Source organism: Erinaceus europaeus, chromosome 14 (assembly GCF_950295315.1).
Source record: "Erinaceus europaeus chromosome 14, mEriEur2.1, whole genome shotgun sequence".
Lineage (NCBI taxonomy): Eukaryota > Metazoa > Chordata > Mammalia > Eulipotyphla > Erinaceidae > Erinaceus > Erinaceus europaeus.
The window spans coordinates 13,438,321-13,455,398 of record NC_080175.1 but is presented as its reverse complement, the minus strand read 5'-3'; the positions used below and the strand labels follow the sequence as shown (position 1 = coordinate 13,455,398).

The window sequence follows — 17,078 nt, the reverse complement described above, 5'->3', positions numbered from 1 at the left end:
ACCCTGCCATAGAACCTCCAACCCTGTCATTACTGCTCTTCCTAGCCCATGGTTTAGCCAAAAGGTCAACACCTGGGCAGTGCCAGCTTTTCCTGCCAATGAGGTTTGTTGAGCCCCATGCTGGTGAGGGGGAGAGCATGGGAGGTAGGCAGGTGGGAAAGTCATCAGGAAAAGCGGGGTGTCACACCTCTGCACACTTTTAAGGAAACAGCATCGTGCTGGGGAGACAGCATAATGGTTCTGAGATCCCAGGTTCAATTCCCAGCACTACCATAAGCTAGAGGTGAGCAGTGCTCTGGTCTTTTTGTATTTCTCTGTCTAAATAAAGAATAAAATCAATGAAATAAAATCAGTGAAAGGAATCAGCACTCATGGCTCTTTTGAGTTGGATCATCTCAGCTAGTGATGTATATACTCAGTCCCAGGACACACAGGCTCAGACAGTGAATGATACATATTTTACATTTTTTAACCGGGATCCTTACTCCGGTCCTTGCGTTTTGCACCGTGTGTGTTTAACCCGCTGTGCTACTGCCCGACTCCCCCCTTCCTTTTTATAAAATTTTTTATTATCTTTATTTATTGGATAGAGACAGTCAGAAATTGAGAGGAGGAGGGGAGATAGAGAGAGACAGAGACAGACACCTGCAGCACTGCTTCACTCACACAGCTTTCCCCGTGCAGGTGGGGATCAGGGGCTCAAACCCAGGTCCTTGTGCACTGTAATATGTGCACTCAGCCAGGTGCACCACCACCCAGCCCCATTGTTTTTTTTTAATTGTGTTGTTGTAGTTATTATTGTTGTTGTTATTGATGTCACTGTTAGGACAGAGAAATGGAGAGAGGAAGGGAAGATAGAGAGGGGGAGAGAAAGATAGACAGCTGCAGACCTGCTTCACCACCTGTGAAGCGACTCCCTTACAGGTGGGGAGAGTATTCTTTTTACATTTTTTAAAAGACTCATTTATGAGAGAGACAGACAGAATGAATAAACTAGATCACCCTTCTGGCATATGCCCTGCCAGGGACTGAACTTAGAACCTTATGATTGCAAGTCCTGAGCTCTACCACTGTGCCACCTTTCAGCTGGTAGGCGGGTGTGTGTGTGCACATCTTACCACTTCTACCACCAAAGTTCCCCTGCAAAGTTCCAGGGGCAGGAGATAGCTCATCTAGTAAAGCACCTGCCTTACAAAACATGAGGGCCTGGTCTCAGTCCCTGGTACCACCTGAGAGCACGAGGAGGCATCGAGAGAACTCCACTGGTGGAGCAGTGCCAGCGTGTCTCTCCCCTCTCAATGAAAATAAAAAGGAACTGGGCTTCTCAGTAGTAACACATATGTACAAGTTCATCTTCCCTGAGTTGCACACAAATAATGAAGGCAAGCCTTGACCCATGAACACACCCTGGGGTGGTGTGTTCTCCTCTCTCTGAGACTTTACGTTTCTCTTGGTGGTTGGTGGTTGAGGAGGGCTGGAGATGGGGCTTTGAGCAACTCTCCTGTGCAGTCAGGCAATTTTGCTTAGCTTAGTGCCTCCCTGGGGTCCTGCCATGCCTCTCCTGAAGGTTTCCAGAGAAGAGCGGAGGAGTGAGACATTACAGGAGACACAGTGTGTCCTTTCGGTGGGAAATGGAACGTTCTGGCAACCCTTGAACCAGACCTCAACACGCTCAGGAGGTTGCTGACACACTATTTCCTCCCCTCGGCCCCACACACATAAAACCCAGGCCGCTATCATGGGTCATAAATCTGGAGCCGTGGGACCAGCGCCATCCTCAAGCTGCCTTCTCAGAACATTTGAATGATGACTTCCTAGCCTCGACCACTGCTGGGAAAAGCTCAGAGGTTTTTCGGAACAGATCCTTATCCCTAAAAGGGACTTGAGGCCTTTAACAGGCAAGGCGATGGCCCAAGGCAATATCCCAAAATACACCCACCCCAAAATACCACCAGCCAAAAATGGGACTTCCAGAAATAACCCCACCAGGCCTGTCTGTGGTGCAGGCTGGGAGAGACAAGGTCAGAGTTGTCACCTCCCCTCCAGGAAGCCAGCTGAACCTTCGGCCATGCCAGGGTCCTCCTTACCTTTGTCCTGGGACCCAGCATTCTGCACTGGTGGCCTGTTAACTGTCACTTTGTTCATGTAAATGTACTCTTCATCAGAACCTGCAGGGGGAGAGTAGAAATCACAGCTTTGTGGGACTCCAGGAAGGAAAAGAAGTGATGAGAGAAACTACTGGGGTTCCAGTATAAGCGCATGGCATTTTGAGTTGAGAATGATGATGCAAAAAAAAAAAAAAAAGCCTACTTGATGACTGCTACTTTTATTTCTTTTTATAATTGTCACCAAGGTTATGGCTGGAGCTCCGTGCCGGCACTACGAATCCAGGGCTCCTGTCAGCCATTTCCCCCTACTTTTTTTTTCTTTCTATTTTTATTAGATAGGACTGAAGAAACTGAGGGAGGGGGATAGATAGAGAGGTCAGAGAAAAAAAAAAGACACCTGAAGACCTGCTTCACTGCCCATGAAGCATCCGCCTAGCAGGTCGTGGCATGTGGTAATGTGTATGCTCAACCAGGTGCACCACCACTTGGCTCCATGACGGTTACTCTTCTAGCGAAAGACATGTGGGGTGGGGGAGGAAAGGGTAAAGGGTAGAGGGGAGGAGGAGACAGACTACAGATGGGTAGGGGTTGGGTGGTAGTGCAGGGGTTAAACGCACGTGGCACAAAGTGCAAGGGCCCCTGGCTCCGAACCTGCAGGGGGGGTCACTTCACAAGTGAAGCAGGTCTGCAGGTGTCTATCTTTCACTCCCCCTCTTTGTCTTCCCCTCCTCTCTCCATTTCTCTCTGTCCTACCCAACAACATCAATAACAACAACAATAATAAACACAACAATGATAAAACAACAAGGGCAACAAAAGAGGGGGGAGAGAATAGCCTCCAGAAACAGTAAATTCATGGTGTAGGTAGGCACTGAGCCCCAGCAATAACCCTGGAGGCAAAAAATAAATAAGTAAATAAATAAATATAAATAAAGAATACAGATGGGTAGCAGCTTCAAGAATAAAAGCCTCTTTTTCTTATTACTTTTTGGCCCGCAGGGGCCTTGTACATGCACAATTCCCTGCTCCTGGAATGCTTTTCCCATTTTCAATTTCCGATAGAGACAGACACAGAGAGAAGGAGAGGCACCACGGCACCAGGTCACTGTTCACGGAGCTTCCTCTAGTGCAGTGCATGGTATTCCCATGGGGCACTGGGGGCTTGAGCACGGGTCCTCACAGATGATATACTGTGTTCTCTACCAAGTAAGCTATCTTCAAGCTTACTGTTACCAGGAGTAACAGTCTTCACTAGAAGACCTTAAAGACCTACCTCATAGTCTATGAAGTGGCACCTTCCTTGGGCTTCTTGGCATTTTTTTTTTCCTCCCTCTAGGGTTATTGCTGGGCTCGGTGCCTGCACCATGAATCCACTGCTCCTGGAGACCATTTTTCCCCCCTTTTTGTTGCCCTTGTTGTAGCCTTGTTGTGGTTATTATTATTGCCATTGTTGATGTTGTTCGTTGTTGGATAGGACAGAGAGAAATGGAGACAGGAGGGGAAGACAGAGAAAGGGAGAGAAAGACAGACACCTGCAGACCTGCTTCACCGCCTGTGAAGCGACTCCCCTGCAGGTGGGGAGCCGGGGACTCGAACCGGGATCCTCACGCCGGTCCCTGCGCTTTGCGCCACATGCTCTTAACCCACCGCGCCACCGCCCAACCCCCTTCTTGGCATTTTTGTCTGAATTCAAACTCTAGTTTGAATTGCTCACATGGGCCAAGCAGGGTGATGTCTCCATCAGAAAGGTTACATTGAGGATCAGGACAATTAGTTCCCAGATCTCTACACAGGATGCCACTGGAGGGCCCTAAATAGCCAAGTCAAACTCCGGGTTCAGAAAGATGAGTGTGCTGGGCATCGGAACTGAAATGCCACCAGCCATAGGCTCTTCCCCGAAACTTGTGCCTTGAAGCTACACAGCATTCATCCTCCTTCAAAGTCATTTTAAAAAATTATTTATTTACTGCCTCTAGGGTCATTGCTGGGGGCTCGGTGCCTGCACTATGAATTCACTGCTTCTGGAGGCCATCTCCCCTGCCCTGTTGCTGCTGCTGCTGCTGTTGGATAGGACAGAGAGAAACAGAGAGGAGGGGGAGGGAGAGACACCTACAGACCTGCTTCACTGTTTATAAAGCGACAGCCCTGCAGGTAGGGAGCCGGGTCTTGAACTGGGATCCTTGTGCAGGTCCTTGCGCTTCACAGTATGGACACTTAACTCAGTGCACTACCACCCAGCCTCCTAAAGTCATTTCTATCCTGGTGCCTGGGTGGGCAGGAAAGACAAACCTCCCTAACCCTTGCTTGGTTCTGAATGTCCCCAGACCTACTCTTCTGACGCCCACAAAGGCAGAGCCTACTCGTGTTTCTCCTCTTACAAACCCTCCTGCACTTATTTTCCAGCCCTAGCTTTGCATTTCCTAGAAACTCGTGGCTGATAAATTCCAGTGGTTGGAGACTGTGACTGAGCCAAGGGACAAATGCAAACTCCTGGCCAAGGAAGCAGTAGAGTCAGGCGGCTCCATGCCACAGACCGCACTGGCCGCAGCCAATGGGGTGACAAGAAAAAAAAAATCAATTAATAGGTCAGAGAATCCAGAGGACTAGGCGGAGGTGGAGAAAGTGGCTGGAGCCCTCCTCTGCTGCTGGCCCATGGGCTTACCCCCATAACACCCAGTCCTGTTGGGACCAACGGGCTATGCTACCTCTGTGAGGCAGTTTGTGGGAGAAGGCTGGGAGGTCTAAACACAGGTAGCCACAAATTACATCCATCCACTGACGAACACCCAGCATCAGTACTTTCTCCAGAGCATGGTGCAGGGGAGGGTGCTCTCTACAGAGAGAGAGGGGCTGGGGTGTTGGCCAAGCTCTGTCATTCACAGTACAGTTTTGGGTCAGTTCAGTGCTAGGGCACAGATGAAATGCACACATAAGGTTTAATCCCAATCATTGCCATCTGCCAAAACTGAGCTGTACTATGAGATCTCTCTTTCCATCTCTCTCTCTCTCTCTCTTTCCCTCCCTCCCTCCCTCCCTTCCTCCCTCTTTCTTTCTCTCTCACAAACATAACGAATCTCTCTCTTTCTCTCTTTTTTTTTTGTCTCCATGGTTATTGCTGGGGCTCGGTGCCTGCACTATGAATCCACTGCTCCTGGAGGCCACCTTTTGTCCATTGTTGTTGTTGTTGCTGTTGTAGGATAGGACAGAGAGACATTGAGAGAACAGGAGAATGACAGAGAGGGGGAGAGAAAGACAGACACCTGCAGACCTGCTTCACCACTTGTGAAGCAACCCCCTTGCAGGTGAGGAGCCGGGGACTCGAACCGGGATCCTTGCGCGGGTCCTTGTGTTTTGTGCACTTAACCAGGTGCATCACCACCTGACCGCCAACACATCTTTTTTAAAAAGATGTGATGTGGGTGTCGAGCAGTAGTGCAGCGGGTTAAGCGCACGTGGCACAAAGCGCAAGGACCAGCGTAAGGATCCCCGTTCGAGCCCCCCAGCTCCCCACCTGCAGGGGAGTAAATTAGATGCAGCAATGTGAAAATGATGAAATTAACCACACCGCATCAATGTATGTACAGATCTAACTTTATTTAAAAAGATTTTAAATATATTTTGTTTTAATGAGAGAGATAACTAGAAAGACAAAGATGTGGGGGGTTACTGCTCAACTCTGGCTTCTGGGGGTGCTGGGATCTTGAAGTCTCAGGAAGAAATCTTTTGCATAACTATTATGCTGTCTCCCCAGCCAGCTTGTCAGTTTAAGGATAAAGATATTAGTGGTACAGTGTCTAAAACTTTGCAATTAAAAGCACGAGGTCCCGGGAGTCGGACTGTAGAGCAGTGGGTTAAGCGCACATGGCGCAAAGCACAAGGACCAGCATAAGGACCCTGGTTCAAGCCTCCGGCTCCCCACCCGCAGGGGAGTGGCTTCACAGACTGTTGAAGCAGGTCTGCAGGTGTCTATCTTTCTCTCCCCCTCTCTGTCATCCCCTCCCCTCTCCATTTCTCTCTGTCCTATCCAACAACAATGACATCAACAACAATGACACCAGTAACAACAACAATAATAACTACAAGAAGGGCAACGAAAGGGAATAAATAAATATCTAAAAAAAAAAGGAAGGTTTAAAAAAAAACACGAGGTCCCAAGTTTCATCCCTGGCATCACAAGTATCACAAGTGCCAGAGTGATGCTCTGGTTCTCTCTCTCTCTCTCTCTTTCTCTCCCTCTCTCTCTCTTTCTCCCTCTCAATAATATCTTGGGCTGAAAAAAAAGCTCACTTGGATAGTGCACTGTTTTGTGCTCACTTCGGCAGCACATATACTAAAACTGGGATGACACAGAGAAGACTAGCATGGCCCCTGTGCAAAGATAGTGCTTTATTTTGTCCTGTGTGCAGCTCAGGTTCAAGTCCAGCTCCCACATTAGAGCAAGTTTCAGCGCTGGGCTCTCTTTTACTCTCTCTCTTTCTCTATTTAGGGTCAATAAATAGGCAAATAAATAAATATTTAAAAGCAAAGAGATTACTGGAGAGTGTGCAAATAACATAGCCATTTTGGAAGTGAGTTTGGAAGGTCATCTCATTAGAAGTGCAGCTGCCCTTTGACTCGCCATTCCCACTGTCAGGTATTTCTCCTGAAGATAAACTCTAGCAGGAAAACATAACTTAGTGGAAGTGAGAGCATAATAGTTCTTCATGCCTGAGGCTCCAAAGTCCAAGGTTCAATTCCTCATATCACCATAAATTAGAGTGAGCAGTGCTCTGGTAAAAAATTTTTTTAAAATAATAATAGCAATAGTAATTTGCTAAAACGGGAAAACATAATTTTGTTTAAGGGTGTTCACTGCCAATAGTGGAGGCGGTATTTGTTGTCATTATTGCTGCTGTTCTAAAAAACAAACCATCAGTGCCCACTGCTCCCCCAATGGTGGCCATCACTCAGCTGTGACAAATGACAGAGCAGGCTCAAGTTGTTCTGCTGCTACAGAGATCAGAGAGACATGGAGTTAAAGGAGCCAGTTTTGAGACAGAACTCAAAAAAGGAGCGCATGCAAATACGCACATAGCAGTTCTCAGTGTAAAAATAACACAAAGCACAGGACAGAGGCAAACCACAACTATGCAGAAATATTCACCCCACTCTGATAAAGATCAAGACAAGAGTCAAGGAGAAGACATAGTTTAGTGTTCTTTTCAATACCCCCCTCTTTACTGTTTCATCGGTAGGTGCATGCTCTGTACCAAAAAAAAAAAAAAAAGCAAGACCTTATTGTGATTATTTTTGGTGCTATAGTCTGAGCTTTATCCCCGGGACACTAATTTGTAAATGACACAAGCAGAAGTCACGGGTCACTTCAGTGAACTGCGTCTAGTCTGCAAGTCACGAGCCGTTATATGTTCATTCTTGGAGGAGAAAGAAAAAGCAGCCCCAAGAACAGGGGAGGGGAGGGGTGGAGCGAGGAAGGAGAGGGGCTGTAAACGTATGTGATGGCAATAAAATAAGGAGATGGAAATGAATAGCAGCAGTAATGGAAGCTGAGAACATTCAAATGGACGGTTTCATGTGACAAGTGTAAATGTAAATACACTCTCTCATTTTCTCCCTCTCTACCACACACACACGTTCTAAATGTGAGATAAACAATAGCTCAGCCAGTGAAGACTCTCTTGACATGACCAGCCTGTCTTCATGACAAGTTCCCTCAGATGGAGCTGATTTTCTGGAAGATCCTGGAGGACAGATACGCAGTGAGGCCAGGACAGGGGTGGGGGCGCGGGGTGGGTGCTGGGAAGAGGAGCTGATGCTCTGACATGGAGGGAGGAGTTTTGGATTCTCTGTAGTGCTCCCTAGTCAATCTGATGCAGCGTAGTCTGGAACATGGGGAGTTGAGGGGAATGATGGGTAGGTAGGTCCACTTGCCCAGGCCCAAGGTTTGGCTCTACCTCTCACAGCCACATGCCACAAGCAAGAGAACCACTCTTCCTTGACTCAGGATGAGGGGCAGACCGGACAGTCTACATATTTTATATAGTAAACTCACACGGCAGGGCGGCTGTGCTGGCAGTCACAAGACCCGGCTTTGAGCTCTGATCCCACAAAGAAGGGCAATGGAAGATGTTCCAATATCGTGGTGTCTCTCACTCTGTCACCTAGACAGTGAGACATTTTTGCCACGCACACGCCCCAGGTTCGAGCCCAGTGCACACCGTGCTAGAGGAAACTTTAGCGCTATGGTTTCTTTCCCCCTCTCTCCTAGCTGGGGTGGGTGGGTGGAATCTACTTGGCACCAGCAAGGTCCTCAAAAAAGTAATAAAACAGGCCAGACAGTGGCATAGCCAGTAGTGCGTACACATTACTATACATCAGAACCCAGGTTCAAATCCCAGGTCCCCACCTGCAGGAAGGAGACTTTACAAAGCAGGGGAACGGTGCTACAAGTATCTCTTTTTCTCTCTCTCTCCTCTCCCTCTCTATTCCTCTCTAACACATAAGAAAGAAGGAAAGAAAGGAAGGAAGGAAGGAAGGAAGGAAGGAAGGAAGGAAAGAAGGAAAGAAGGAAAGAGAAAGAGAGAGAGAAGTAATAAAAGAAAGTAGTACATTCCTGTTTGGTCTTATTTGGTTGGCTATTCTGGGGGTCCTGGGAATGTTATTACCATTCATTGACATAAAAAGCAGGGGATCATGCCTAGACCCCCACAAGTCATCTAGCAAATGGGAATGTTCTCCTTTCAGATCATGGAGGAAGCCTGGGCAACCACTCTGCCACTGAAGTGGCCACAAAGGCCCAGAGCAAAGTCCTCCAGCACTGGATACTAACAGCTGAGTATCAAATCAACCTTGAGAACATAAGTGGCCACCAGTCTCAGGCCTCAGCACAGCTGTACATGTATCAGTGGTTCAGGCAACACACTGGAGGGGCTTCAGATTCGGGGAGCCCCCTGACCAGTTTTCATGCAGCACTGCAGGCCTCTGAGACCCAGGATGGGGGAAAGTCCAATTTTACAAGAAGAGAACAGAAGTCAAAGGCAAAACCAAGCCATCTCAAAGGAAGCTCTCAAGCATGTGAAACTCCAAAAAAGAAATATTTATTAATGAGAAAGACAGGAGGAGAGAGAAAGAACCAGACATCACTCTGGTACATGTGCTGCTGGGGACCGAACTTGGGACCTCATGCTTGAGAGTCCAGTGCTTTATCCACTGCGCCACCTCCCGGACCACCCAAAAAAGTGGTCAGACTCCACCAGAGGGCTTTTCTAGTTCCCCCAAAGAGGCATGACGAATATGGTCCTTTCGCAAATGGAGAAACAGACAGCTGGTCAGGGGAGTATGCTTTTGAAAGGGCTCCACCGTGAAGCTTTATGATTCATGTCTGTGTAGCTTAGCCGCCTAGACGTGTGGATTTCCCACCAGTCACCCCTGCCTACCCCCCCCACCCCCCAGCCAGGCTCTCTTTGATGTTTGCCGACCAACCAGCCTCAAGGCAGGCCAGCCACACATACTACAAAGCCAGCAGGAGCCTGGGAACCACAAGGTGGCTGGGGGAGCTCCAGAGGTGACAGAAGAGCTCAAAGAAACTATGGTAGATGAAAAGGCTGAGGAAGCCGGGGGTTCTTCCTTCAGAACAGAAGGTGGTTGGACAGAGGGCAACACGCTTCAACTTTACAACTTGTGCTATTTGGAAAAATGAACTGATGGCTGAGGAAGGCATACCTCCCTTCCCAGGTTTGGATTCAGACTGATTGTTCCTGCTGGGAGGTAGATGAATGAAATGGTGTTTTGTTGTTGTTGTTGTTTGTTTTTGTTTTTTGACACCAGGGTTATATCTGGGGTTCGGTGCTAGCTAGCACTATGGATCCACCACTCCCAGCAGACATTTTTCCTTCCTATTTTATTTGGCCTGACAAGAGAGAAATTGAGAGGGTAGGGAAAGATAGAGATGGAGAGAGAAAGAGAAGAATAAGACACCTGCAAGCCTGCTTCACTGCTTGTGAAATGTACCCCTGCAGGTGAGAAGTAGGGCTTAAACTGTGTCTCTTGCACATGGTAATGTGGGACCTCAACCAAGTGTGCCACCACCTGGCCCCCTGAAATGCCTTCTTATGGTCCCTTTCTGTCCCCAAGTATCCCTTCTAAGTCCTAGCCATCTGATGTAAAAATAAATTTTGCTGAACTGTTATGATGTCACAAAAAACACTTGTCTTCTCAAACTGCCTGAATGTACTAGAAATGAAACCATCTGTCCAAAAGATGTGAAGTCATGTCCAGAACATCAAAAATACTCATAGTAGCCCAACCCCAGGAACAATCCAAACATCTTTCCATCAGCAACTGAACAGGCAGACTGTGGTCTATTTGGAGAATGGAATAGTATTCAGCAAAAACTCACTACACACTCACCCCATAGCATGAGTAAGTCAACTGACAGAAGCCAGACAGAGAACACCTGGTGTGATTCAACTTACATGAAGCTCAAAAACAGACAAGGAAACCTCTATGGGGAGTGGAATTAGAGTGATGGTGGCCTCAGGGTGAAGTGGGAGGGGCAAGAAAAAAACTCTCTGGAATTCTAGCAATGTTCGGTCTTGTTTTGGGTGGTGGTTATACAGTTGCACACAATTGTGAAAACCCACTAGATTAAAAAAAAGTTAAGACCTGTGCTGTTGACTGTTCATAAAATCTAACTCAGTAAAAAAGAAAAAATATGAACATGGGGTTCTGTGAGTTATGAAATCTGAAACTTAAATTTTCCTGGGACTGTCTGAATCTGGGTGGTTTATTTAAACTCTCTGGGCCTCAGTTTCTCTTTTTTTTTTTTTTTCTTTTCTTAATTACCTTTATTTATTTGATAGAGACAGCCAGAAATCGAGAGTAAGGGGCAGATAGAGAAGGAGAGAGGCAGAGAGACCTGCTTCACCACTTGTGAAGCTTTCTCCCTGCAGGTGGGGACTGGGGGCTTGAACCTGGATCCTTGCAAGTTGTAACCAGGTGTGCCACCACCCAGCCCCCCTGGGCCTCAGTTTCTTCACATGCAATAACAGAAGCAACCTTGTAGGGGTCTTTTGAAGATGGAACATGTCCATAGGTGTGTGAGCAGGAAGTGCTCAATCAAGTCTGAGCTATTATTACAAGAGTTTATTAGCCTGTCTGTCTCTACTTTCAACTTGTGAAAAGCATCTTGAAAACACGGCTTAAATCTCACTTGTGGGCTGCTGTGTGGAGTGTTCAGAGGTTCCCACAGCTGCAAGTGAGGTCACAGCACCCCTACACTGTTGTTGTGGGCTGAATTGTATCCTCTTGAAATTCATGCTAAATCCTAACCTTAGAACCTCAGACTATGAGGCCAGGAAATGGTGCATCTATGTTATACGTCATTTCAGAGGGCCCAGGCCTGACCACCAGCACCATTAACAGCCAGAGGTGAGTGGTCCTCTGGGCAAAAACAAACAAAAACAGTGCATCTGCTTTGTCATGTGTAAGACGTGGATGTGAACCTGGACCCCCACAACACAGGAAGAAGTTTTGGTACTGTGATATCTTCCCTTCTGTCTATCTCTTTCTATTTTTAAAACAGAGCAGTTTGGAGCAAGGAAACCCCAGTAATAATAAAAGAAAGAAAGAAGAAAGAAGGAAAGAAGGAAGGAAGGAAGGAAGGAAGGAAGGAAGGAAGGTGATTGTATTAAGAAAAAGGGTCTTTACCTAGAATTGCCAAAACAATCTTTAGAAGAAAGAACAGAACTGGAGGCATCACACCCCCAGATCTCAAATTGTATTATAGGGCCATTGTCATCAAAACTGCTTGGTACTGGAACATGAATAGACACACTGACCAGGGGAATAGAATTGAGAGCCCAGAAGTAAGCCCTCACACCTGTGGACATCTACTCTTTGACAAAGGTGCCCAGACTATTAAATGGGGAAAGCAGAGTCTCTTCAACAAATGGTGTTGGAAAAAGTGGGTTGAAACATGCAGAAGAATGAAACTAAACCACTATATTTCACCAAATACAAAAGTAAATTCTAAGTGGATCAAGGACTTGGATGTTAGACCACAAACTATCAGATACTTAGAGGGAAATATTGGCAGAACTCTTTTCTGCATAAATTTTAAAGATATCTTCAATGAAACAAATCCAATTACAAAGAAAACTAAGGGAAGCATAAACCTATGGGACTACATCAAATTAAAAAGCTTCTTCACAGCAAAAGAAACCATTAACCAAACCAAGAGACCCCTCACAGAATGGGAAAAGATCTTTACATGCCACACATCAGACAAGAGGCTAATAACCAGAATATATAAAGAGCTTCCCAAACTCAACAACAAGAAAACAAATGACCCTATCCAAAAATGGGGGGGAGGACATGGACAGAATATTCACCACAGAAGAGATCCAAAAGGCTGAGAAACATATGAAAAAATGCTCCAAGTCTCTGATTGTCAGAGAAATGCAAATCAAGACAACAATGAGATACCACTTGACTCCTGTGAGAATGTCATACATCAGAAAAGGTAACAGCAGCAAATGCTGGAGAGGGTGTGGGGTCAAAGGAACCCTCCTGCACTGCTGGTGGGAATGTAAATTGTTCCAACCTCTGTGGAGAATAGTCTGGAGAACTCTCAGATGCTAGAAATGGACCTACCCAATGATCCTGCAATTCCTCTCCTGGGGATATATCCTAAGGAACCCAACACACCCATCCAAAAAGATCTGTGTACACCTATGTTCTTGGCAGCACAATCTGTAATAGCCAAAACCTGGAAGCAACCTCAGTGTCCAACAACAGATGAGTGGCTGAGCAAGTTGTGGTATATATACACAATGGAACACTACTCCGCTATAAAAAATGGTGACTTCATTGTTTTCAGTCGATCTTGTATGGACCTTGAAAAATTCATGTTAAGTGAAATAAGTCAGAAACAGAAGGATGAATATGGGATGATCTTACTCTCAGGCAGAAGTTGAAAAACAAGATCAGAAGAGAAAACACAAGTAGAACCTGAACTGGAATTGGCGTATTGCACCAAAGTAAAAGACTTTGGGGTGGGGGTGGGGGAATACAGGTCCAAAAACAATGACAGAGGACCTAGTGGGGGTTGTAGTGTTATATGGAAAACTGGGAAATGTGCAAACTATTGTATTTACTGTCGAATGTGAAACATTCATTTTCCAATAAAGAAATTTTTTTTAAAAAGAAAAAGTGTCTTTAAAGAGGTAATTAACATTCAATAAGTGTAGACCCCAATCCAATATGAACGATCAAGAGGAGACTGGGGCCAGATGGAGACACGCCTGGTTGAACACACCATTATAGTGCGCAAGGACCTAGGTTCAAGCCCCGTCCCTATTTTCAAGTGGGAAGCTTCAGGAGGAGCGAGGCAGTGCTTCAGGTATCTTTCTCTTTCTCTCTCCCTACCTCACCATTCTCTCTTTCATCTCTACACAAAATAAATAGGTAAATTTATTAAGAAAAACTAAAGGAAATTAAGGGGACAGAGAGACTACATACCAGAGGCCCTGGGTTAGAACCCCAAGACCACATGGGAGGACTATGGACAGGAGGAAGCTACCTGCAAGGATGAAGGAACAGTGTTCTGATATCTCTCCAGTTTTTCATACTCTCCGTCTAGTCAATCTTTCCCTCTCTTTAAGTTAAAAAAAGGAAATTGGAGTCACAGAGACCATTTGACTGTATCATGCATGTGTAAGGCTCTGAGTTCATTCCCTGCCACCAAACTTAAAATAAAAACAATGGGGGCCAGGTGGTAGCGCAGCAGGTTAAGTGCATATGGCGTAAAGTGCAAGGACCCGCATAAGGATCGTGGTTCAAGCCCCCGGCTCCCCACTTTCAGGGGGGTCACTTCATAAGCAGTGAAGCAGGTCTGCTGGTGTCTATCTGTCTCTCCTCCTCTCTGTCTTCCCTTCCTCTCTCGATTTCTTTCTGTCCTATCCAACAACAACAATAGCAATAACAACAATGACAGTAACAACAAGGGTAATAATAACAAGGTCAACAAAATGGGAAAAATGGCCTCCAGGAGCAGGGGATTCGTAGTGCAGGCACGGAGCCCCAGCAATAACCCTGGAGCCAAAAATAAACAAACATTCAAATTGAGATATAACCACACTCAGGGAGAAGGCTGTCTGTAGACTTAGGGAGCAGATGGTTAACTCGGTGACACTTTGCTCTCAGGTCCCAGCCTCCAGATCTGGGAGACAATGACCTCCTGTAGTTTAAGTCACCAGGTACACAGCGGTTGACTCTGGCAGCCGAATGGGACAAAGGTGGCTCCTTATAAATGAACTTGCTGGTAAATGTGGAGCTTCCTCTGACCTGTTTTAGGTATGAAGCAAGCACTGTACTAGCTGTGGCTGCGTTAAGTCTTCTTCAGGTTGTTTACTGTCTGTCACCTTTGCATCCTTAATAACACTTAAAACAAATTTTAAACATGAACTACATATTAACATGCAATGCACTATATGTTAAGTGCACATAGTGCTAACTAAACACAAGGACTGATGCAAGGATCCCAGTTCCAGCCCTCAGCTTCCCACCTGCAGGAGGCTGGCTTCGCAGGTGGTGAGGCAGGTCTGCAGGTGTCTGTCTTGCTCTCCCCCTGTTCTCCCTTCCTCTCTCAACAACAGTAATAATAGCAACAACAACAACTATGGACAAAAGATGGCCTCCAAGAGTAGTGGATTTGTAGTGTAAGCACTGAGATCCAGCGATAACCCTGGAGGCAAAAAGAAAGAAAGAAAGAGAGAAAGGGAGAGAGAAAGAAGGAGAGAGAGAGAAAGAAAGAAAGAAAGAGAGAAAGAAAAAGAAAGAAAGAAAGAAAGAAGAAAAGAAAAGAAAAGGGGGGCTGGGGAGTAATGCAGCAAGTTAAGCACACATGGTGCAAAGAGCAAAGAGCGGCATAAGGATCCTGATTTGAGCCCCCGGCTCCCCACCTATAGGGGGGTTGCTTCACAGGCGGTGAAGCAGGTCTTCAGGAGTCTACCTTTCTCTCCCCCTCTCTGTCCTCCCTCTTCTCTCGACTTCTCTCTGTCCTATCCAGCAATGGCAGCAATGACAACAATAACAATAACAACAACAAAAGCAACAAGGGCAACAAAATGGGGGAAAAATGGCCTCCAGGAGCAGTGTATTTGTAGTGTAGGCACTGAGCCCTAGCAATAACCCTGGAGGCAAAAAAGAAAAGGAAATTTTAAATTAAAGTAAATAAGAAGGGGCCAGGTTATAGCTTACCTAGAAGAACATGTGCTTTAGCATGTACAAGGACCTGGGCTCGAGGTCCCAGTCATCATGTGGGAAGACTACAAAACAAGAATCTTCAAGTGTAATGTAGCAGCATTGGGGCCACGGTGGGGAGGGGGGGGAGGCAGGTGGTGGTGCTTTGCGGATGTTAAAGCAGTGTTGCAAGTATCTTTCTGTCTCTTTCCCTCTCTACTGCCCTCCTGATTTCTGGCTGTCTCTATCCAATATATAATAAAGATTAAAAAAAAATTCTGAAAAGAGTCCACTGGGAGAGGTGGAATTATACAGTATGAAGCCTCAGAAGAAACTCTGGTTAACAAAAATATACAGAGAGAGGCTGGGTTGTGGTACACCCAGCAGAGTACAGATGTTACCATGTGCAAACCCAGGTTCAAGCCCTCAGTCACTATCTGCAGGGGAAAACTTCATGAGTGGTGACGCAGGGCTACAGGTCTTTCTCTCTTTCTCTCTTTCCCCTTCCCTCTTCATTTCTCACATAAAAGAACATGGGAGCTGGGTGGTAGCGCAGCAGGTTAAGTGCACGTGGCACGAAGCGCCAGGAACCGGTATAAGGACCCCAGTTCGAGCCCCCGGCTCCCCACCTGCAGTGGAGTCGCTTCACAAGCGGTGAAGCAGGTCTGCAGGCGTCTGTCTTTCTTTTCCCCTCTGTCTTTCCCTCCTCTCTCCATTTCTCTCCGTCCTGTCCAGCAACGACGACATCAGAAACAACAACAATAATAACTACAACAATAAAACAACAAGGGCAACAAAAGGAAATAAATATTAAAAAAAAAATAATAAAGAAAACAGGAAAGGAAAAAGATTAGCCACTGGGAATACTGAATTCGCGTGCAGGCACCAAGCCCTGAAGGTCACCCTGGTAGCAATAGATACACAGACCAACAGAAGGGATGAGATTGGAACAGACAGAGGTGACGGAGAGGAGATGCTGGAAGCAGTCACACTGTTTTTCATCCACAAAGAAAGCTCTCGAGTCTTTTGCCACAAAACTGACTCACCAGAGAGCTGGTGGCAACTTCCGGCAGTGGATAAACAAGCCAACCTGGCTATGTGGGGATGGGCTGTATTGTTACCCTCTCTCCATCCCCAGGATCCATGGCCACACTCACTGCTGCTTTTGGTGTACAGTCGGAGGAGCTCGGCCAGGCCACTCTTCTTCACCAGGGCCGTGCTGGTCAGGTTCTCCTGGTCGAGAATCTTGAGGAAGTCCTCCAGCTCCGTCAGCAGCTGCTCCAGGGCTAGAGATTGGAAACAGAGCTTTAAAAACAGCTACCTTCTCTCCAAAGGTCCCACTCGGGTACAGCCCAGCTCCTACAGCACCCCACCAAAGAGGGGTGTGGATGGTAACATACAGAGGACCCAGTATCAAGGTCTCAGGGGGAGGGAGCTAGGCCCTCAGCTTTGAGATGAATCACCTCAGCCAAGGTCACAGGTCTACCAGTTGCTACGGTAACTTTGGTCAAAGTTGGTGTCACCAAAGTCATAAAACTATGACAGCCTGGAAGCAGTACTGTCTCCCTTTCTGAAGATCAGTCAGACATCTCAGGATACAGAGATGTGAACACAGATCTAACCCACTGCCATCCAAAGAAAAACTATGGCTGACTACTGCTGCCAGTTGTTTCCTCAAACATGGGAAAACACAGCTGCCTTCTAGAGATGAGGCCACGAGGAGTCTGTCCC

At 46.6% G+C, this 17,078-nt stretch overlaps 1 protein-coding gene and 1 pseudogene across 12 annotated transcripts in view; one reads left to right on the top strand and one right to left on the bottom strand.

The window, feature by feature from the left end:
- Positions 1-17,078, bottom strand: part of AFAP1L2 (actin filament associated protein 1 like 2) — a 123,330-nt gene that overhangs the window by 29,433 nt on the left and 76,819 nt on the right. For 9 of the 12 annotated variants that reach the window (XM_060171238.1, XM_007519971.3, XM_060171232.1 and 6 more), the window contains 2 exons: positions 16,505-16,633; positions 2,088-2,168 (listed from right to left, as the gene is read on the bottom strand). In XM_060171238.1, coding sequence (XP_060027221.1) covers positions 2,088-2,145 — 58 coding nt within the window. In that variant the 5' untranslated portion in view covers positions 2,146-2,168; positions 16,505-16,633. Of the gene's footprint in view, positions 1-187; positions 319-2,087; positions 2,169-3,381; positions 3,401-16,504; positions 16,634-17,078 lie in introns of those variants that run through there. The other 3 variants (XM_060171236.1, XM_060171237.1, XM_060171231.1) reach the window with 3 other exon arrangements.
- LOC132532900 (U6 spliceosomal RNA) lies at positions 6,415-6,488 on the top strand (annotated as a pseudogene).